Raw genomic sequence first — 23,105 nt, 5'->3', positions numbered from 1 at the left:
GGTCTCTTGCAACAGCACCACATCAGCTTTCAAAGTCTTTCAAAGTTTTAAGATGTGTAAAGACCCTAGATATCTTTACCAGGCCACTTAACCCCCTTACATTTCATGTGGCCAGCTGAATTGGGGGATGGGCAGGGGGGGTCTAACCCCCCTCCCCCTTACCAGGATCAGTCATTCCCGTCATGTGAGACAGTCCAGCAACCTCCTGAGAAGGGCCGATACCAGGTCCACCCAAGTTGGCCGCCAGATCCCCCAGACAAAAAAAGTCCCCTCCACCCATACCCCGACCACCACCACCCCTAGCCATCACACCCAAACAACCAAGTAAACCACAACAGGTCCCCAAATTACCCCCCTCCCCAAACCCCCACCATAGCCCTTAAGTTCATACCTAATAAGCCCTCCATCCCTTCACTTCTGTTGACTAACTAGACACCTGTGTTGCTCATACTTTTGACCGATATGTACACTTTACACATGTTAAATTTCATGTGCTATTATTTGCTCACTTATGTATAAACTAATTTTTGATTTCTTGAACTACCTTCTCACAAGCAGCTGGCCTTCCTAGTTTGTAACCTCTTCATACTTAATCAATTTGCATTTAGTTTCTGAGCCCAAAATCTTTGATGCAAATTGTAATAATGTGTATTGTCAGTATTGCTCACTGCTGCACCACTTGGTGCTTCAACACTCGATACTAACAGGAAAGGTGAGAACATTTTATTTTGATTTATTAAGCTACTTATTCCTTCCAGCTGTCTTACGTAGATAGTATTTACAGCACAGCAATAGGCCATTTAACCCACCAGGTTTGTGTCAGGTTTATACTTCATAGGAGCCTCCTCCCATCCTCTTTCACTCTATCTCTACTTTGTGAATACACCTACGTCTTCCTTGCCTTCTATTTCATTCTCCTTCATATGATTAGTTAGCTTCCCCTTTAACGTGTTTGTGTTCTTTACCTCAACTACTTGCGGTAACAAGCTCCACATTCTACTTAGTCTCTGAATTCGAAGATTTCTTCTGAATCCTCCATTATTTTGACTTGTAGGTATGGAGAGGATGTGAACAGGAGGAATGGGTCCCACACACGTATCAGGATCTGGAAGGTCTACCATGTATTGTCATCTTAACTGGTAAAGATCCACTTGGGGAATCATTTCCAAGGTAAGACTTAAAAAAACAACTGTTTTATCATACCCTAAACTTAAATGTTTGTCTTATAACTGCTATGTATTAGAATATTTAATTATGTGTTCTGGTATGGTTAAATAGGAAATAGAGGATACCTTGCAATAAATTCCTAGGACAGATTTTTAATAGACAAGGGAGTCAAGGGTAATGGGGGTCAGACAGGAAAGCGGGGAGTTGAGCCCACACCAAATCAGCCATGATCCTTTCGAATGCAGAGCTGGCTCAATGGACAGAATGGCCTACTCTGCTCCTCAGTCCTATGTTCCTAAATTGTAAAACAACAATCTAGTTGAGGTATTCAGACTAGTCCAACCTCATAATTTATCTTTGTAATCAGAACTCTAAATATGGATTTGACAAATTGAGGTTTTTTGAGTATGTTAGTTGTAACCTAGATAAAGGAGAATCAGTGGATGTGGTGTGTTTTGATTTTCAGAATGCTTTTGATAAGGTCCCACACAGCAGGTTAGTAAATAATATTAGAGTGCATGGGACTGGGAGAAATACATGAGTATGGATTGAGAATTGGTTAACAGACAGAAAGCAGAGAGTAGGAACAAATGGGTCATACTCAGGATGGTAGGTTGTTCTAGTGGGGCACTGCAGGGATCAGTGCTTTGGCCACAGCTGTTCGCAATCTATATAAATGATTTGGATATGGGGACCAATTGCAATGTTCCCAAATTTGCTGTTGACACCAAACTGGGTGTGAGGAGGATGTAGTAAGGCTTCAATAGGATTTTGACAGAATAATGGAAAAGGCTAGAACATGGCAGGTGGAATATAATATGAATACATGTGAAACTATTCACTTTGGTAAGAAAAACAAAAAGGTGGAATATTTCTTAAATGGTGAGAGATTGGGAAGTGTGGGTATCCAAAGGGACTTGGTTGTCCTTGTTCACGAATCACAAAAGCTAGCATGCAGTGCAGCCAGCAATTAGCAAGGCAAATGGTATGTTAGCCTTCAACATGAGGGGATTTGAGTACAGGAGTACGGATGTCTTACTGCAGTATATAGAACCTTGGTGAAACCTCACCTGGAACATTGTACAGAGTTTTGGTCCTGTAATCTAAGGAAGGATCTCCGTTCCATAGAGGGACTGTAACGGCGGTTCACCAGATTAATCCCTCGGATGGCAGCATTGTCTTTTGAGGCGAGACTAAGGAAACTGGGTCTGTATTCCCCAGCATTTCAAAGAATGTGGAGTGACGTCATTGGAATTAAAAAAATTCTTACAGGGTATGACAGGCTAAATGCTTCACCTGGCTGATGAACCTAAAACTAGGGGACATAATCTCAGGATAACGGGCAGGCCACTTAAGACTGATATGAGGAAGAATTTCTTCCCTCAGATGGTGGTGAATCTTTGGGGTTTCTACCCCAGAGGCCTGTGGAAGCTCATTCATTGAACACATTAAAGACAGAAATTAATAGGCTTCTGGAGAGTTATGACATCACAGGATAGAATCCTAGAATTTTCAATACAGAAGGTGGCCACTCGGCCCATTGAGTCTGCATCGGCCCCTGGAAAGAGCAACCCACTCAAGCCCACACCTCCACCCTATCCCCGTAACCCCGTAAGGAAAACTACAACCTCTATCTGGTCTGGACTACAATGTGACCCCAATTCTACATTACATGGTTGCCTTACACTGCATTCAGGGCAACTAGGGATACACAATAAATGCTGCCTTGTTGATGTTTTTGCAACCATAAAATTTACCTGTGTTAAGGAGCTTCCTCAGAGATACCACCATACTTCTGGCACAATCTGTACCTCGTGATTTCTGCTTTATTTGAAAATGAAATGAAAAATGAAAATCACTTATTGTCACGAGTAGGCTTCAATTAAGTTACTGTAAAAAGCTCCTAGTTGCCACATTCCGGCGTCTGTCCGGGGAGGCTGGTACGGGAATCGAACCGTGCTGCTGGCCTGCTTGGTCTGCTTTAAAAGCCAGCGATTTAGCTGAGTGAGCTAAACCAGCCCCTTTATTTCCAGCAAAGTTGCCTGCTTGTGACACTAATAAAGGTTACTACTATTGTTTGGTTTTTGTATAAAAGTCATAAAAAAATTTCAATAAAAATAATTTAAAAAAAATTACTCTTCCTCTTTTGAAGGTTGTTTGGTTTTAATTCTTCTGATGCTTACAACATTCAGATATCTTACACAGTTGACCAGTCACTGCAGTTACTGTCAGCAGAGCTGTGGAGAACATTGTAGCGAAGCCAAAACCTACATTCTCCCACAGACACACATACGCATTTATTTGAGGCCTGTTTAGCTGATATAGAATCTCAAAAAACATGTACTCTAACCATGCAGGATATAAAAGATTTATTTTTGTTTTGTTTGATAACTTGCGACTTATTTCTATCTTCTTATTAAGGTCCATGAAGTACTGTGACCTTAGGCTAATTGACTCCAGCTACCTCACACGGACAACCCTTGAGCAAGAGATAGGCCTGGCTTGTGGCTATGTTTCTAAGAGTGCTGTCAGGGAAACCATGGCAGTTCTGCAACAAACTGAGAAAGAACAAGAAAAAGTTCTCATCAGTGAAAATGAATCTGATGAATTACAGATTGATCTAGAGAGGCCACAGAGTAACAGCAGTGCAGTCACTGGAACCTCAGGTTAGTATGTTCAGTGATTAGCGTGCCTATGGATTCTTCAGGTGTGGCCAAGTAGATAGGATTGTGTTCCCATGACTTTCAGGGTCCATAGTCTGAATTCAATGAGCCCCCTGGAGATGGGCTGGAAGGTAGGAGGGGTGATAAAATAGTTACAGAATAGTGACAATAAGCGATTATTATTATTAACTAGCGATTGTGTACCCTCTGAACTTGAAAGGTACCACCATATAAAAAAAATTGCTTTCCTCCCAATGTCTTTTAAATTATTGGTGCCTTCCAAATCTGTGCCCACCTTTCTCACGATTTCTTGATTGAGAATAACTAATCAAGGTTCTGCCAAAATAGCCTGAGCCAAAGTCACAAATGACTGACTATGATGTGTAATCCTTTCTTGTACTTCTCAACCTCTCAGCAGCCTTTGACACGATTAAACTCCTCTGTCCTTCAACAACTCAGCTCAGTGAGATTCAACCTCACTTCAGTTACCTATCCAATTATAGCCAGAACATCTCCAGCAATGGCTTATTTTCCTTCCTGCATGCTGTTACCTCCAGCACCTTCCTCTTCCTCTCTGGTTGCTGCTTAACGACATCATCTGGAGACATGGGGGTAACTTCCATATGTATACCGATAATATCCAGTTCAACCTCTCCATCATCTGCCCCAATTCCTCTTCAGCTTTTATGTTGTCAGACAAGCTTGGATTGAAAGAATCTTTCTCCACCAGTTTTTCCTCTCCCCTGCTCCTTCCATCCTCTACTCTAGTACGCAAGGATCTCTTGGATATCATTCTCACTGAGATCTCAATCGTACATTCAGATAGCTTCTGGTTTTTTTCTTGCATGTCCAACATGCAGTCCTGGTTAAGCTACAGATTCCTCCAGACCATCCACTTCCATCTCATAATATTGCCAGCTTTCTTGGATTTGGCACTGAAAGCCTCAGTCGTGCATTTGTGATCTCCAGACTCGACTGTTCTGACTTCCCTACCCTCATCAAATGCAGCTCGCATCATCCCTGCTCTTACTAAATTACTTTGGCTCCTAATCCCTTAAAGTCACAAATTTAAAGTTCTCATCCCCGTGTTCAAATTCCTTCTTGATTTAGTCTATCCCCATTGTACAACCCCATCCAGCCTTGAAGATCCTCCTTAAAGCATACCGCTAACCAAACCTTTGAGTCACTGTTACTGAAATCATCTCCCTTGGCCAGCGTCCATTTTTAAAATTATAGACTACATTATATAAACCCACGTTTTTTTTACAAAATGAAATTAAGATAGAGAGCTAATTGGGAAATGTGACTGAGAAAGCTAGGCAGGTGTGGAGAAATACACTGCGTGCTTGCAAAACAGCCCTAGCTGGCCAAAGAACACCCAAGTAGTCCAGTTATATTCACATGAAGCTTGAATGCAGCAATTTCACTAATATCAGTCTTTAACATTAAATTTGGTTTGCCTTCAAATAGGTTCCATAGCAGAGAATGGAGTGAGCTCTTTCAGTGCTCTGGACTCATCACAGAAGCCTGTTTCATCCCATAGCTTTCAGAATATTGTAAACAGTTCAAGTGACGAAGGCACTTCAGCACGCACCTCAATCAATGTAGGCAGTGAGGGCTGTAAACAGGAATGTGACTCAGAGGGGAAGGAAACTGCAAGCAGCACAGTCTCAAAATCATCCTCATCCTCTGGGAATTCTCGCCAGTCTGTGCTACTCAATAAAGACTTCAGGACTCCACACCTCATTTTTCCAAGAACGGTAATTTTATCCAAGCCAGTGTATCATCTTCTTGGCTTGGCCAAAAATGAACATTTATGCTCTGCCAATTTGTTGCCCCATTCTGATATGGCTTGGACAAGCTCACTTAGATCACTCTTTCACAAGGACTTGGGCAGTGAAGAACAGTCACTCTATTACAGACAATGGACAATTCCAAGGCCGCACCATGCAGACTTCAGCAATAAAAGTGACGGAAGTTCTGGAAATTTTCATCAACGTCGGTTGTTATTGACGGGACCACCACAGGTAATTCTTCGTATTTTAATTGCTCAGGCTAGCAAAGTGAAAATAAATAATTAGAATAATATTATGTGTAGGATATGTGGTGACATATGACAACTCCATAAGTACAGTCTACCAAATAAATACCTCTTATTAATGAGAAATGTTACAATATTGTCATGCCTATGATTGCCCCACTTTAAATAGCAAATATCAACTGAATAATAGTAAATAATCCCTATAAAAAGTCACCTGAAGAAACAGATGTCTGGCCTTCTATTTTGTTGATACAGTTCACAGATGTCTTCATTATGAAATCTTCGCTGAGCTCCAAGACTCGCTAATAACGGATTAGCGCAGCAGGGGTCTGTTTTAAAAGGTGGAAGTGGAGTGTTGCTTTAATTGATATTTCTTTGAGGTTAGAATAAATGATTGGTTTTTTGATCTGTTTATTTAAATGCATGTTTATGTAGACAAGGTTAAGAGGTATGAAGTGAGGTAAAGCATTGTTTTTGAAACTATAATGCTTGATTGACACTTTTATAGGATGTAAGAGCAATGGTTTTTCAAAACAGATTTATGACTGTTCTTTAAAGCACATTTGAAGACTTGCCAATGCTTTATCTGACTCATTGGTTCTATAGTGTAGACTGAGTGAGTGCGCAGGGAGATGGCATGGGGAATGGGTGGGGGTTGAGGTTGTGAGGCGTGAGGACCTTAACGTCCTTTAAAACAACTTGGACAATGTCCATCAATAATTGCCATTGAGAAGATGTTGGTGGGCTACCTTCTTGAACTGCTGCCGTCCTATTTGTATCGGTACATCCACAGTGCTGGTAGGCAGGGAGTTCCAGGATTTTGACTCACTGACAGCGAAGGAATGGTGATATGGGACGTAATCGAAAGGCCTTGTCGCGTCGACTCGGTGACATGACAAGGCTGATAAATCTTGCAAGAGGCGCCTCGCGAAATCTGCTCATAGGCTCATTTAAATATGTCTGCTCCCGATTATCCAAAGGCCTGGGGACTAACCCCCTTGTCTCGGAGCCTCGCCATTGCGCTGTTTGGTACTGGTCCACACAAATGTGGACCGGATGTATCGGCACCTGGGGGTGGGGGTCCCCAGACCATCAGAGGCCCACGAGTGGTCAGGCTTTCGGGCAGGTTGGTACCCTGACACTCCTACTGGCACCTTGGCACTGCCAGCTTTGCACCTTGGCACTGGTACCCTAGCACTGCCAGGGTGCCAGGCTGGCAGTGCCAAGGTACCCAAGTGCCAGGAATTGTGCCCAGGGCTGCCCTGAACAGGTGATGTGAAGGGGTGGCCAAGGACCCCTAAGAGTTAAGTTGGGGGGGTCCGGTGGGGTGACTGAGGGAGTCAAGTGATCAGCGCGGCATTTAAAACCGGTGCCCTAATCTCTTTTTTCACTGAGCTCGTCAGTGCAGGAAGTGAGGTAAGTGTGGCCTCGGCAGGGCAGCCCTCCTCAAGGCCCAAAACCCCCCCTGTTTGATAGCGGGATCATTCTCGGCACACCAAACCATTCGTGCCCAGAATGGGACCCTGTTTTTTTAAAAATCATTTCATGTCAGGATGATATGGGGCTTTGAGGAGAACTTGCAGGTGGTGGTATTCTCATGCATCTCCTGTTCTTCGAAGGTGCTAGAGGTTGTGGGTTTGCAAGGTTTAAGAAGACTTGGTGAGTTGCTGCAGTGCATCTTGTAGATGGTACACACTTGTAATAGCACAAGGCATCACTGAGGAGCCTTCTTATTAATAAAGGGGTTTTTTGGGAACAATGTCGGTAGTGGAGAAAATTCCTTCAATTATAAAAGATTTAATCGCAGAGCTCTTGGGAAACAGAGGCAGAATAGGACAGGGCCAAGATGGATTTACGAAAGGGAAATCCTGCTTGATGAATCTACTGGAATTCTTCAAGGATGTAACTGGTAGAGTTGATGAGGTGGAGCCAGGGGATGGGGTTCATTTGGACTTTCTGAAAGCTTTCGACAGATTCCCACAAAGAGATTAGTGTGTAAAATTAAAGCAGATGGAATTGGAGGTAGCGTATTGAGATGAATAGAAAACTGGAATGGTTTAGATGAGGGAACTAAATGTAATATTTCCAAATTTGCAGGTGACACAAATCTGGGTGGGAGGGTGATCTGTGAGGATGAAGAGGTGCTTCCCTGGGATTTGGACAAGCTGAGTGAGTGAGCAAATCCATGGCAGATGCAATATATAATGGATAAATGTGAGGTTATCCACAAAAATAGGAAGGCAGATTATTATCTGAATGACTATGAATTGAGAGTGGGGAACATGCAATGAGAACTAGGTGTCCTTGTACACCCGTCGCTGAAGGCAAGCATGCAGGTGCAGCAAGTGGTAAAGGCAGTAAATAGCATGCTGGCCTTCATAGCGAGAGGATTTGAGTACAGGAGCAAGGATGTTTTGTTGCAATTATACAGGACCTTGGTGAGACCACACCTAGAATGTTGTGTGTGCCGTTTTGGTCTCCTTGTCTGAGAAAGGATGTTCCCAATGGTGGGTGTGTCACAGTCTGTGGATACAGGATAGACCATTTAGGACTGAGATGAGAAAATTCTTCACCCCGAGAGTGATCAACCTGTGGAATTTGCTACCACAGAAAGTAGTTGAAGCCAAAACATTGCATGTTTTCTGGAAGAAGTTAGATACAGCACTTGGGACGAAAGGGCAAAGGATTTGGGGTGGGGGGGGGGGGGGGGGGGGGGTGGGGTGGGAAAGGCAGGAACAAGCCATTGAATTGGATGATCAGCCATGATCATAATCAATGGCGGAGAGGTTTGAAGGGCTGAATGGCCTACTTCTGTGTCTGTGTTTCTATTACGTTACCCTTGTTTAGCATCATTCATACTCTGCTTATTTTATTAACAAAGAGTTTTGGGTCTGTAACATACCCACTTCAGTTCTGTTTGGCAGCAACACTCTTTACTTAATATTTATAAATTTGTCTTCAAAAATAAAATGTATTAAATGCGTTTGTTTTGGCAGCTTTAGAAAATTCAATAGCCTTTATTCTTCAGATGTGTTGGTGGTTTCTAATTGGAATTTTATGTTACAGGTTGGGAAGACAGGTGCATACTTACAGTTCCTTAGAATTCTTTTTCGCATGCTAATAAGACTTCTTGAGGTTGATGTATACAATGAAGACGAAATTAATGAGGGTAGGTGCTTTCGATAGTTTAGTAAATATAAAGTTTATGTAGGGTTACATTTTCTTTACCTCTTGGCATGACCGTTCAACCAATTTACGATTATTATTCATACTTCATGAATACCCTGAAACATAATGTAAAAATCTTTACGTGATGGATCATATTTATCAAGCGTACTCCCAACCTCTTAATATTTAGTGCAAAACACAGCAGTGTCATGTAAAAGTTTTTAAACATTGCGCCCCCTTAAGTTCATGAGACTTACTTCATTTTTGAATTGAATCAGAATGACAGTAAGAAGGTTCAGGATGGGCTCTTTTAGTAATGTTCCAAATCTTATTTCTTTGCACCATCTGTTCTCAAATGATAAGATCTAAAAACATTTTAGATAATTGGAAGGACGCAGAGACCAGAAAGCAGGATAACTGGTAGTTATTTGTTTTGGGGATCGCTGAGCATCTTTAATGCTCCCAGAGGGTGACATAATGCTGTATTCCTTCAATCCACACAGTTAATTAAACTTACAGCATGGTAATACAATGAGTTTTGTGAACTAAACTTTGAACGTTTTGTTTCAGAGATGAAAGAGGCAAATGAGCACATGCAGGGAATCAATGCACAGTGGCCTGACATTGAACTCTTCAGCAAAATGACCTTTGACCTCACGGTGCACGATCCAAAGTATCGCCACATAAGTTCTGTGTACTCAGACAAGCTGCCAAAGGTTAAGCTAGGTCAGCTGAACTTTTTCTTTACATAATAGTGCAACTGCTTGAAATAATGCATTCATTGTGTGGGTGCAAAATGGGAAATAAAAATTCCTTTGTATCTTTTTGAACTAAGAATCTTCACAGGTGAAATTCATAGAACCGCAAACTAGTATAGCACAGGAGGCCATCTGGCCCATCAAATCTGTGTTAGTTCTTTCGAAGCGCTATCCGATTAGTCCAGTTCCCTGATTTTTCTCCATATCCCTATAATTGTTTCTCCTGCAAGTATTTACCCAATTCCTTTTTGAAGGCCACAATTACATCTGTATCCACTACCCTATCAGGTAGTGCACACCAAATCCTAATCACATGATGTGTAATGTCATGTCACCTCTGGTCTGGCTCCTTAGCCAATCACCAGAAATCTGTGCCCTCTCATTGAGCAAAAGGAAACAGCTTATCTTTATTTCTCTCTCTAAACCATTCATGATCTATCATATCTCCTCTTAGCTTTTGCTGCTCTAAGAAAACAACTCAACTTTTCCAATCTATCCAAGTATTTGTAATCCCTCACCTCTGGAAACAGTCTCTGTAAATGTCTGCTGTACCATGTCCAAAGCCTTCATGTCCTCCCTAGATGGAGCCCAGAATTGGATACAGTACTCCAGCTACAACCAGACTTGTAGTCTGTGCTGATTTAACATAACTTAATGGCTTTTCTACTCCATACTTTTGTTTATCTCACATTGCTTTGTTAACCTGTCATGCTGCCTTCAAAGATTCATCCACAAACATCCTCAGGTTTCTGTTCTTGCTCCCCTTTAATATTGTACTATTTAGTATGTTTCTTCGCTCCCCATTCTTCCTATCAAAATGTATAACTTCACATTTTTTCAGTGTTGAAATTCATTCACCATGTCTCTGTCCATTCCATCAGCCTGTTCCATGTTTTTATTACTATCTTCCTCATTTATACCACACTTCCAAGTTCCCTGTCATCTCCAAATGTCATAATTGTCCTCCATTCGCCGCTGTTATTTTCTTTTTTGTTTTCACTCATAATACTGCCAGGGTAATGTGTGAAGGCCAGCAACCTGAATTTTGTTTGGGCCTTGGATGTTTCTCCAATGTAACTGCCTATTTTCGCAGGACACTACTCTGGTTAACCATTTTCCAATGAGGGGAATAAATCTTGTACTCACCCCACATCAAAGGTGTGTGCATGTTTTGGGGAAGTATCTGGGCTGCGTTAGAATTCAATGTAATCTTATTAAATGTCTGTGAATTAACACGAACTGACAACTGGCTTTAGTCCAACTGAAGTCAGACGAAAGGCCCAGATGCCCTGCAGCTTGGTTATTGACCCTGGAGGGGATTGATTAAGCTCAACAATGTTCCTGCTGGCTCCTATCTGAGTTGAAGAGCCAATTACTCTGTGCATCATTTGGACATTTCTCAGGCCTCACAACATCTTTTGAGCATTACAGTACTCAATGTACTTTCATAGTGGCCCAATGGGCTGGATGTCACATTGCTCCTCCAGTCTTCCATTCACTATAAAGTTGAGTTTATCTAAAACACTGCCGTTGACATTCAAACTCATACCAAGTCCCATTCACCCATCACCCTTGTGCTTGTTGACCTATGGGGGTCCCACTCCACCAATGCCTCATTTAAAATTCTTATCTTCATTCTCAAATCCCAGGTGGACTGGGAAAATCAGGTTGATTGTGGATCTCAAGAAAAGGAATTTGTGGAATATTTACGAGATGTTGTTTTTAAAGCAGCTTGTGGTAGAACCCACTAGGGAACAAGCAATTCTGGATTTGGTGATGGTAATGAGGCAGACCTGATTAGGGAACTTAAGGTGAAGGAACCCTAAGGGGGCAGTGACCACAATATGTTAGAATTCACCGTGCGGGGGCAGCACGGTGGCGCAGTAGGTAGCACTTCTGTCAACGGCGCTGAGGTCCCAGGTTCGATCCCGGCTCTGGGTCACTGTCCGTGTGGAATTTGCACATTCTCCCCATGTTTGCGTGGGTTTCGGCCCCACAACCCAAAGATGTGCAGGGTAGGTTGATTGGCCACACTAAATTGCCCCTTAATTGGAAAATAAATTGGGTACTCTAAATTTATTTTTTTTTTTAAATTCACCATGCGGTTTGAGAGGGAGAAGCAAAATCAGATGTAACAATTGAATAAAGGTAACTACAAAGACATGAGGGAGGAGCTGGCCAGAGTTGATTGGAAGGGGAGCCTTGCAGGTAGGACAGTGGAACTGCAATGGTAGGAGTTTTTGGGGGTTATTCTGGAGGCACAACAGAAATTAATCCTAAGGAGGAGGAAACATACTAAGGATGAGGCATCCATGGCTGATGAGGGAAGTGAAGGACAGCCTAAAAGCAAAAGAAAAAGCATACAAGGTGGGGAGGATTAGTGGGAAGCCAGAGGATTGGAAAGCCTTTAAAAGCGAGCAGAGGACAACTAAAAAAGCAAGAAGGGGGAAGAAGATAAAATGTGAGTGTAAGCGAGCTAGTAATATAAAAGAAGCTAGGAAGAGTATTTTTCAATATATAAAAGGTAAGAGGGAGGCAAGACTAGACATTGGACCACTGAAAAATGTGGCTGGAGAAATAAAAATAGAAAACAAAGAAATGGCAGAGGAACTGAATAGTTACTTTGCATCAGTCTTCATGGTGGAAAACACCAGTGGGATACCAGAACTTCAGGAGAATAAGGGGGCAGAAGTGAGTGTCGTGGTCATCACTAAGGAGAAGGTTCTGGGGAACCTGAAAGCTCTGAAGGTGGATAAATCACTTGGACTGGAAGAATTACACCCCATGGTTGTAAAGGATATAGCTGAGGAGAATTTGGGGGCATTGGTGGTGATCTTTCAGGAATCACTGGAGGCAGGGAGGGTCCCAGAGGACTGGAAAATGGCTAATGTAACACCCCTGTTTAAGAAGAGAGGGAGGCAGAAGACGGGAAATTATAGGCCGGTTAACCTGACTTTGATTATTGGCAAGATATTTAGAGTCCATTAAAGATGAGATCGCGGAGTAATTGGAAGTGGATGATAAAATAGGGCTGAGTCAACACGGTTGTGTCAAGGGGAGCTCATGCTTGACAAATTTGTTAGAATTCTTTGAGGAGGTAACAAGGAAGTTAGACAAAGGAGAATCAGAGGATGTGATCTATTTAAAAGGCCTTTGATAAGGTGCCATATTGGAGGCTGTTAATTAAGTAAAGAGCCCATGGTGTTAAGGGTAAGATACTGGGATGGAAAGAGGATTGGCTGACTGACAGAAGGCAGAGAGTGGGGATAAAGGGGTCTTTTTCAGGATGGCAGCCGGTGACTAGTGTGTGCCTCAGGGGTTGGTGTTGGGACCACAACTTTTCACAATATAAATTAATGATCTGCAAGAAGGAACTGAGGACACAGTTGCTAAGTTTGCAGATGATACAAAGATATGTAGAGAGACAGGTAGTAATGAAGAAGCGGGGGGGGCTGCAGAAGGACTTGGACAGGCTAGGCTAGTGGGCAAAGATGAGGCAGGCGGAATACAACGTGGAAAAGTGTGAGGTTATGCACTTTGGTAAGAAGAATGGAGGCATTGACTATTTTCGAAATGGGAAAAGGCTTAGGAAATCAGAAGCACAAAGGAACTTAGGAGGCCTAGTTCAAGATTCTTTTAAGATTAACGTGCAGGTTGAGTCGGCAATTAGGAAGGCAAATGCAATGTTAGCATTCATGTCGAGAGGTCTAGAATACAAGATCAGTGATGTATTTCTGAGACTGTATAAGACTTTGGTTAGACCCCATTTGGAGTATTGCGGGAAGGATGTGCTGGCTTTGGAAAGGGTCCAGAGGAGGTTCACAAGAATGATCCCTGGAATGAAGAGCTTGTCATATGAGGAATAGTTGAAGACTCTGGGTCTGCACTCGTTAAAACTTAGAAGGATGAGGGGGGAATCTTATTGAAACTTGCAGGATACGGAGAGGCCTGGATAGAGTGGACATGGAAAGGATGTTTCCGTCAGTAGGAAAAACTAGAACCCGAGGCCACACCCTCAGACTGAAGGGACGATCCTTTAAAACTGAGATGAGGTGGAATTTCTTCAACCAGAGAGTAGTGAATCTGTGGAACTCGTTGCCGCAGGAAGCAGCGGAGGCAAAATCACTTGAGTGTCTTTGAGATAGATAGGTTCTTGATTAATAAGGGGATCAGGGGTTATAGGGAGAAGGCAGGAGAATGGGGATGAGAATCGTATCAGCCATGATTGAATGGTGGTGCAGACTCAACCGGTCGAATGGCCTAATTCTACTCCTATGTCTTATGGTCTTCTTGTATCTGTAATCCTTTCCAGCCCATAAGCCTCAAAGTTCTGAATTTATTCAACTTCTGATGAACCCCAACTTACTTTGCACCATCATTGGCAAGCATGTCTGCAACTGTCTAAGTTGTAAACTAAGCTCTGGCATTGCCCACTCTGCTAGCCTGTCTGTCTCCCTACTTCACTCTCCTCCTCTCCCTACTTCACTCTCCTTCTCTCCCTACTTCACTCTCCTTCTCTCCCTACTTCACTCTCCTCTCCCTACTTCACTCTCCTCTCCCTACTTCACTCTCCTCCTTCAAAGTGATGCCTCAAGCCTATCTCTTCAACTATGCTTTTGGTCACCTGCCCTAATGTTTATTTTGTTATAAAGTATCCATTTCTGTCTAATGACATGTCTGAGGCACCTCAAGGCTGTTTCACTATGTTAAGGTTGCTGAATAGATGGAAGTTGTTAAATTGTTGGATTTTTTTTTAGACCATCTGAAATCATTGGAGGATTCATTTCAATGTTGAATTGAGGCTGCTATTTCAGACCAGCATGACTAAAAAAATTTTCTCTCGTTGAAGTTGTAATGGAAATTTTCTATGACTAGTACCTCCAGGTAGAATCCAACAATGCAGAAGGAGGCCATTCGGCCCTTCGAATCTGCATCGACCCACTGAAAGAGCATCCTACGTAGGCCCACTCCCCTGCCCTGTCCCCTTAACTCATAACAGCATCTAACCTGTAGATCTTTGAGCACTAAGTGACAATCTTTTAGCATGGCAAATCCACCTAACCTGCACATCTTTGGACTGTGGGAGGAAACCGGAGCACCTGGAGGAAGAAAGCGCAAAATCCGCACAGACAGTCACTCAAGGCCAGAATTGAATCCGGGTCCCTGGTGCTGTAATGCAGCAGTGCTAACCACTGTGCCACCCATCAAGCAGATTAACTTGTGGTCCTGAAACTGATGGCTGGCCGCAGCTGCAAAAAAAAGTTTAAATTCTTGTGAAGCCAGCCACCTGACTTCCTGGGCTGACTTTTATGCTGGGGTGGGCCAACAAACCGGTCATAAAAGTCAGGGACAAGTATTGAGCTGGCTCATCCCACAGAAATGTAATGGTCGTCATGCCAATCAAATGGCTGTCAGTTTTCCTGTTCCAGCAGAGCCACTAGGGGCAGGGACTACAAAAGGTCACTGAGGGAAGCAAGTTGCGATGCAGCCTATATGTTGAGGTAATGTTGAGGGTCTCACAGTACCTGGCCCCAATGAAGGAGCTGGCGGGCAAGGGTGGAGGCTCCAGCCAAAGCTCCAGCACCTTGGCAAGTAGCTTGACGTCCGCGTTCAAAAGCGAAATAGGACAGTATGACCTGTTGTTGGGTCGTTGTCCTTTTTTAAAAATAAATTTAGAGTGCCCAATTATTTTTTTCCAAAAAGGGGGCAATTTAGCATGGCCAATCCACTTACCCTACACATCTTTGGGTTGTGGGGGTGAAACCCACACAGACACGGGGAGAATGTGCAAACTCCACACGGTCAGTGACCCAGGGCCGGGATTCGAACCTGGGTCCTCAGTGCCGTAGGCAGCAATGCTAACCAGTGCCACCGTGCTGCCCGTCATTGTCCTTCTTAAGAATCAAAGAGAGGTCTGTATGGGAGTAGGGGGCAATGATCCCGGGATAAGGAGTTATTAAACACGTCCAAAATTAAAAGCTGCTCCGAGAATTTCTTATTGAATTCAATTGGAATGCCTGCCGGACCAGGGGCGTTGCTGGATTGCATCAATCCAATCCATTTTAAAATTTCATCAGGGTGTAACAGGGATTCCAACTCACGCTCCTCTCCACCTAACAATTGGGATGGGTAGTCCGCGCAAAACGTCAGACATTACTGATCCAACCGCAGGAGGCTCCAATCTATAAAGATAATGGTAAAAAGATTCAAAAGCCGCATTAACCTAAGGAGGGGTGGAAGCGTGGTTACCACTCGAACTACTTATCTGTGTGATCTCCTGAGAGGTTGCCTGCCACATAAGCTGGTGAGCCAAAATGCGACCGTCCTTCTCCCCGTACTCGTAATACGTGCCCTTTGAGCGTCACAACTGGCTTACTGCCCTGCTAGGTGTCCAAGCAAATTGGGCGTGTGTGGGTCGTCCTCCCCGCCCCATACCAGAGTCAGCCATTTCCACCAAGCGAGATTACCCAAAGATACTTAAAAGGTACAGCATACATATCCATCCAAGGTGGTCACCAGCCAGGTCAAAAGACTGGACAAAGCAAAATCTACAGACACCATCAGCAAACTACTCCTACCCCCCCCTTCCACCATTGCCATCATCATTGAATACAACCACACCAAAGTACAAATACTAATGGAAGCAAAGCAAACAAAAACTAAATTGTACATCTAACAAAACAAAACAGGAACTCTTGGCTCATTATTTAAAAGACTACCATAATAAGCTGCAGCGAACCCTTCAAAATTTATCCCATTAGCGACGACTTAAGTTAGCAGGGAAGCTTCCGACTGGAGATGAAGAAAACTAGTTATAAACAACTCTGCTCTCTGGCCATGCATGGTCTGATTAGTTTTACCCACAGCTGCTCGAATGGGGGCCAAGGCCTCTTTAACTGATTTCCTGAGGTCTTCTAACACAATACGTTGGTGCTTTTCGAATTCTTTTGCCTAGGTACATGAAAGCACCTTGGCTGTTAGTGGAGTGGATGCAGCACCAAACACTGACTCTGCTATTTTACCTGCCGATGAGTTTCGAGAAACCTCAGACTTGTCGATGAGCTTCTGCTCTCCTTTTCCCTGACTCTTTTGGACTTTTCAGTCGTACAAGATCTTTATTACAATAATTCCGTGGGTTTTCAGGAATAATCAAACCATGACACTAATAAAAGGAGCAAAAAGTGCAATACTCCAACAGGAACCACCTGGCGCGCCTCTTCCCTCTGCATTACCCCACCAGGGGATCTGCACGCCAGGTGCATGCTTTAGGAGACCAGTCGAGTTTTAATCGAGATAATTCAGGCGCAGAGATCTGAGAATTATATGCAAATACATGGAAATTCTGTTTCTGACGTTGAACATTTGGAAGCGTGCAACGTCACTGGAGGGGGAGGGGACAATTACATCACACTTTAACGTCAGTGCAAAACATAATTTCAATATCTCGCGAGACTTTCCATTCCCGTCATCGAATCTGTCTGACGAAAATGGGAGCGGAAAGCCCCAGCTTTCAACTCGTGCAAAAATAAATGCACCACCTGCTTCTTTGGAATGGTACACAGAGGAAAATTTACATCAGTTGTGCCTAATGGCTCATCTACATTGAAGATCAGTTCAGTCAAAATGGTGATACTATATTTGTTCATTAAGGTTTTTAAATATCTGCAAGTTCTTTCCTGTGACACTTCAACTTTTGTGTGAATTTTTAAAAGTTTTTGTAGGTTGTAATGAGAGGTTCTGTATTTTCCAGAAAGTGGTGAAGAACGCAATCCGAATGAAGGATCAGCAAAACGAGAGACTGTCTCTATTATGCTAACCAAGTATGCTGCATACAACACATTCCATCACTGTGAGCACTGCCATCATTACATAGACTTCAACCCTGCCACACAGGTCAGAACAGGATATGGGTATTTTGGTTTCTTTAAACCTGGTACGCCAGTTTTTTACATGATTAATTGATTTTTTTTTTTTACTCATAGTATCACAATGTTATTTGCCTCATTTTATTTAATATAAATAAAATATTTATATTTTCTTCCCTCTCTTAAGTCACTGAACATACTGAACAGTCCATATTCTCTATCATTAGGCTTAACCAACTGTTCATAGAACTTTACTAATGCCACTATGTAACCACACTATTGGAAATTTGCAAGAGTAACCCAGGTTATCTCACCATTCACTCCTCTATATGGATGAAGTCTCCATTCAGTAACTTCACCATCAGAAACTTGGGGCGGGATTCTCCGACCCGGCGTGAATCCCGCCGGCCGCCAAATTCTTCAGCAACAGAGATTCGGCGGGGGCGGGAATCACGCCGCGCCGGTCGGCGGCTCGTGCCCCCCCGGCGATTCTCCGACCCGCGATGGGCCAAAGTCCCGCACGTTCTTTGCCAGTCCCGCCGGCGTAAATTAGGCTAGGTCCCTTACCGGCAGGACCTGGTGACGCGGGCGGGCTCCGGGGTACTGGGGGGGGGCACGGGGCAATCTGGCCCCAGGGGGTGCCCCCACGGTGGCCTGGCCAACGATCGGGGCCCACCGATCCGCGGGCGGGCCTGTGCCGTGGGGGCACTCTTTTCCTACGTGCTGACTGTGTGGTCCTCCACGATGGCCGACGCAAAGGTGAACCCCCCACTGCGCATGCGCGGGGATGACACCAGCTGACGCTCCCGTGCATGTGCGGACCCGCGCCGGCCGGCGGAGTCCCTTCGGCCTGGCTGGCGTGGCGCCAAAGGCCTTGCACGCTTGCTGGCGGGGCGCAAACCACTCCGGCGCCGGTCTAGCCCCAATCCTCTGCACCTTTGGGGCGGGCCAACGCCGGAGTGGTTCACACGACTCCCTCCAGCCAGGAGCCCCCCACCCCACCAGGTACGGGAGAATCCCACCCTTGGTCTATAACTCGTGTGATTTTTAAAAGCAGCTACCTAGTGTAACTTGTGGTTTAAGCACAAGGACTGCACAAAGAAATCAAAAAGGTAGCTTTGTACCATCAGCATCAAAGCTACATAAATTTCAAGGGAAAGGTTAACTTCAAGGAACAAACTATTTGCAAATAATTTTTTATTTGTTCATGGGATGTGGGTGTCGGCTATACTAGCATTTATTGCTCATCCCTAATTGCCCTTGAGGTGGTGGTGGTGTGATGACTTCTTGAACCTCTGCAGCCCATGTGTTGTAGGAACACTCACAGTATTGTTAGGAAGGGAGCTCCAGGATTTTGATCCAGCACCCAATGTTCCAGATCTCTGCCCTATTCGTATCCTCAGCTTCTCAACACAGTAACTCATTAGATTTGAACTGCTGCTCCAGCTCCTGGCTGCAGTCTTGCTCTCCTTTCTCTCCGCAAGTCTTCTCAAACTCATGAATGCTGTCAGTCAGTCTGCACCTCAGAGGCTTCAAGCTTCCCTATTCATGGCCTTGGCTCATGCCATTCAAGCCCAAGATGTCCTTGCTGCTACCTCCCTCACGTCATGTCATCTGGCTCCACCCTCAGCTTGCCGAAGACACTTTTACCTGCAGGGGGGACCCACAGCAGGTGGACAAATTCTCCTGTTCTGTGCTGTTCCCCAAAAATTGCCACCTGCCGCCAGAGACCCTGCTACAGAAGCATAAATAAATACAAGTTTGTAAAGGAGTTATAAAATGTGCAATAGATCCTGGATCATATTTACCATAGATTTGCCTTTCTGACAGATGCAACACCACCACAATCCTCCATGAGGTAGCCACTACAGGTTGCCGGACAAATAGGAAAATGCAGCTGCCCACCTACCACACACCACCTTCTGTTGAATGAAACTCTTATCAGGATAAATCACTCACAATGCAATAACTGTTTTGGTGTCTTGGCCTCCATATCGAATGTAGTTCTAGTTGGATCTCTCTGTTAATGAGGATATCACACAGTGATGTTGCGAGCCTGCTTGTACAATTGCCGATAAAGTGCTTTATAGACCACCAGAACTTTCAATCTTCTCATGGCGGCACGGTAGCACAGTGGTTAGCACCATTGTTTCTCAGCGCCAGGGTCCCAGGTTCGATTCCCGGCTTGGGTGACTGTGCAGAGTCTGCACGTTCTCCCCGTGTCAGCGTGGGTTTCCTCCGGGTGCTCCGGTTTCCTCCCACAAGTCCCGAAAGACGTGCTTGTTAGGTGAATTGGAAATTCTGAATTCTCCCTCTGTGTACCGAACAGGCGGCAGAATGTGGCAACTAGGGACTTTTCACAGTAACTTCATTGCAGTGTTAATGTAAGCCTACTTGTGACACTAATAAAGATTATTATTTCTCATCAGCTATGAAGATCCTTCATAAAGTCATTCAAAGGCCCTTATGGTTATGGTTGATCAATCTTGCTTGATTCTTCATGTTTATTCCTGTTAAATTTGCTGATACAAGCCATTGTAAGGTTTATGCTGTGGTGTTAATTTAATATGTCCATTGAGCTATGATGTGCATCCACTTAATCTCCAACAGCCCCTTTAGTTAATAATTTAATACACTCCTTGTTTTCTACCTATATAACTCCAGTCTACTCTTTCTATTACTTTTATCTGCACTACTTAGTTCTGTATTTTTAAAAACTTTTTAATTCTAATGTTCCTTTTTCATCATTTTTAAAATTACCTCGTGGCTCACTTCCTATTATTTAGTGCGAATAACATAGGTGTTTGTATAAGATTTCACTGCAATGATATCTAGGATTACCAGTTGCATAAATATTTGTACAAAGCTTCATTGGAGAGAGTGAATCCATGATTTATTTACATTTCAGGTGTCTGATTCGACGCTACATGCATTTACATTTTCTTCTTCCATGTTGGGAGAGGAAGTGCAGCTTCATTTTATTATTCCCAAGTCAAAGGAACAGCATTTTGTCTTCAGCCAGCAGGGTAAACATCTGGAAAGTATGCGTCTGCCTCTTCTCACGGATAAGGTCAGCAACCTTAGGATGTCCTTAAAACCTTTACTTTGAGCTAAAGTTAATTTGATAAGAGAGTAAAAACTTTACTGTTGTAAAGGAAAGAAAAGCACTTGCATATACATAGCACCTTTCATGGCTTTGGAATGCCCCAAAGCACTTTTCAACCAATTGAGTAATATTGAAGAGTAGCCATTGTTTTAATGTAAGGAAATGTTGCAGCCAATTTGTGTGCAGTAAGATCCCGGAAACCGAAATGTGGTAATGGCCAATTGATACCTTTTTGTAATGTTTGAGAGATAAATGTTGGCCAGAAATCTCTTGTTCTTTGAATAGTGCCACACTAGTTTTTTATGTCCTCTTGAGAGAAAAGCCTTGGTTTAATGACCCATGCAAAAAGATGGCACCTTCGCCAGTACAGCATTCTCTTAGTGCTGCACCAAAGTGTCAGCCTGGATTCTGTCCTCAAGTCTCGAGTGGAGCTTGACTCCACAACCTGCTGACTGAGAGTTGAGGGTCCTTACCACAAAGCTAAGGCTGACATTGAAAGTTAAAATAAATAACAATTTAGGTGAGAGTTTTTTTCACATATAAAAGAGTCTGGGAGCCAATGTGATGTTTTTATAAGAGACCCATTTGTGGGTACGGGGCCAGACTCGGCTCCGGAAATCCTGGGTGAGTCAGGGGGTCTGGTATGTGATGGTCGCAGGTATGTTAGAGGGAAATTCGGTGGTCCTGCTGGACGTGTACGCTCTGAATTGAGACGCTATCAGTACCTGATTTGGACACCCACCATTGATTTTGGGGGGGTGATTTGAACTGTGTGTTGGATCTGAAGGTAGACCATTCCAGACCGAAGTAATTGGACACGGTTGGGAATGGCGAAGGTATTGTCTCCATTTATGGAGGAGGTGGGCAGATCTATGGTGGTTTATGCATCCAAGAGGTATTCACATTTTTTCCCTCTGTACACAGTATTTGAGCACTGATTATTTTATTATGAGTCGGACTCTTCTCGATGGGGTGAAGAAGGCTGAGTACTCAACGGTGGTTATTCCTGACCATTCCCTGTACTGGGAGGACCTGGTGTTTGAATTGGTCGGGAGCATTGCAGGGCACGGCAGTTAGATGTAGGGCTGCTGGTCGACCTGGGGTTTTGCGTAAGGATTTTGAGGGCCACACGGTAGTATGTAGAGCATAATGATAACGGGATGCTCTTGCCCTCGAATTTGTGGGAGGTCTGAAAGCGGTAATCCGAGGAGAGATCATAGCGCATAAGGCACATGTATATGGGGAGGCGGGGGAGGAGCAACAGAAATTGGTGGATGAGATCCTGAGGGTGGATCGTAGAAATGCGAGGGACCAATCCTGGAACTTTTGGTGTGCAGGGAAAAACTGCAAATACACTTTGATACTGCCCATGGACAAAGCGGTGTGGCAATTGAGTCGGGCAAAATGAGCAGTGTACTACTATGGAGAGAAGGCCAGTCATCTCTTGGCTCCCCAACTAAAGCGGCAGGCGGCGGCCAGGGAGATTATTTAGGTTAGGGATTTGGAGGGCCGGTCTCCGCCCTGGATAAGGTGAATGGAGTGTTTTGGGCCTTTTACAAAACGCTGTATAGGTCGGAGCCCCCATCGGACAGACAGAGAATGGTGGCATTTTTGGGGTGGTTTGAGTTTCCCAAGGTGGGGGAGGATCTGGAGGCACCGCTGGGTCTGGAGGATATTCAGCTAGTATTGAGATACATGCAGGCAGGAAAGGCAGCGGGGTCGGATGGATCTCGGTGGAAATTTATAAGATGATTGCGGATCAGTTGGGTCCATTGTTGGGTATGTTTAGGGACTCTTTGTCCTGGTGCTCCCTCCCTGAGACGTTGGGGCAGGCATTCACCTCTCTGCTCCTGAGAAAGGATAAGGAGGCAACATAGTGTGGGTCGTATCCCCCGATCTCACAGCTAAATGTAGATGCCAAGTTATTGGCGAGGTGTTAGCTTTTTTAAAATAAATTTAGAGTCCCCAATTATTTTTTTTTCCCCAATTAAGGGGCAATTTAGCACGGCCAGTCTACCTAACCTGCACATCTTTGGGTTGTGGGGGTGAAACCCACGCAGTCATGGGGAGAACATGCAAACTCCACACGGACAGTGACCCGGGGGCGGGTTTCGAACCCGGGTCCTCAGCGCCGCAGTCCAGTGCTAACCACTGCACCATCTGCCACCCCCGAGGTGTCAGCTTTAAGGCTGGAGCCTTGCCTTCTGGGGATAGTGGGGTAAAACTAGTGGGGTATTGGCGAGGTTGCCACTTTGGTTAGCGGGGACTAGTTTTCGATACCTCGGCGTCCAAGTGGCTGGAGATTGCACATGGCTCTGAGGGTTGAACTGCACGAGC

General features: G+C 44.2%; 1 protein-coding gene across 3 annotated transcripts in view; it reads left to right on the top strand.

The window, feature by feature from the left end:
- Nucleotides 1–23,105, top strand: part of greb1l (GREB1 like retinoic acid receptor coactivator) — a 373,269-nt gene that overhangs the window by 316,172 nt on the left and 33,992 nt on the right. For all 3 annotated transcript variants that reach the window (XM_038809210.1, XM_038809211.1, XM_038809212.1), the window contains 7 exons: nucleotides 1,055–1,170; nucleotides 3,589–3,833; nucleotides 5,301–5,857; nucleotides 8,938–9,040; nucleotides 9,610–9,765; nucleotides 17,548–17,690; nucleotides 20,571–20,732. In XM_038809210.1, coding sequence (XP_038665138.1) covers nucleotides 1,055–1,170; nucleotides 3,589–3,833; nucleotides 5,301–5,857; nucleotides 8,938–9,040; nucleotides 9,610–9,765; nucleotides 17,548–17,690; nucleotides 20,571–20,732 — 1,482 coding nt within the window. The remainder of the gene's footprint in view (nucleotides 1–1,054; nucleotides 1,171–3,588; nucleotides 3,834–5,300; nucleotides 5,858–8,937; nucleotides 9,041–9,609; nucleotides 9,766–17,547; nucleotides 17,691–20,570; nucleotides 20,733–23,105) is intronic.

The sequence above is a fragment of the Scyliorhinus canicula genome, chromosome 10 (genome assembly GCF_902713615.1).
Source record: "Scyliorhinus canicula chromosome 10, sScyCan1.1, whole genome shotgun sequence".
Taxonomy (NCBI): Eukaryota; Metazoa; Chordata; class Chondrichthyes; order Carcharhiniformes; family Scyliorhinidae; genus Scyliorhinus; species Scyliorhinus canicula.
Note: the sequence above shows the minus strand (reverse complement) of the source record. Positions and strands in the feature narration are given on the sequence as shown.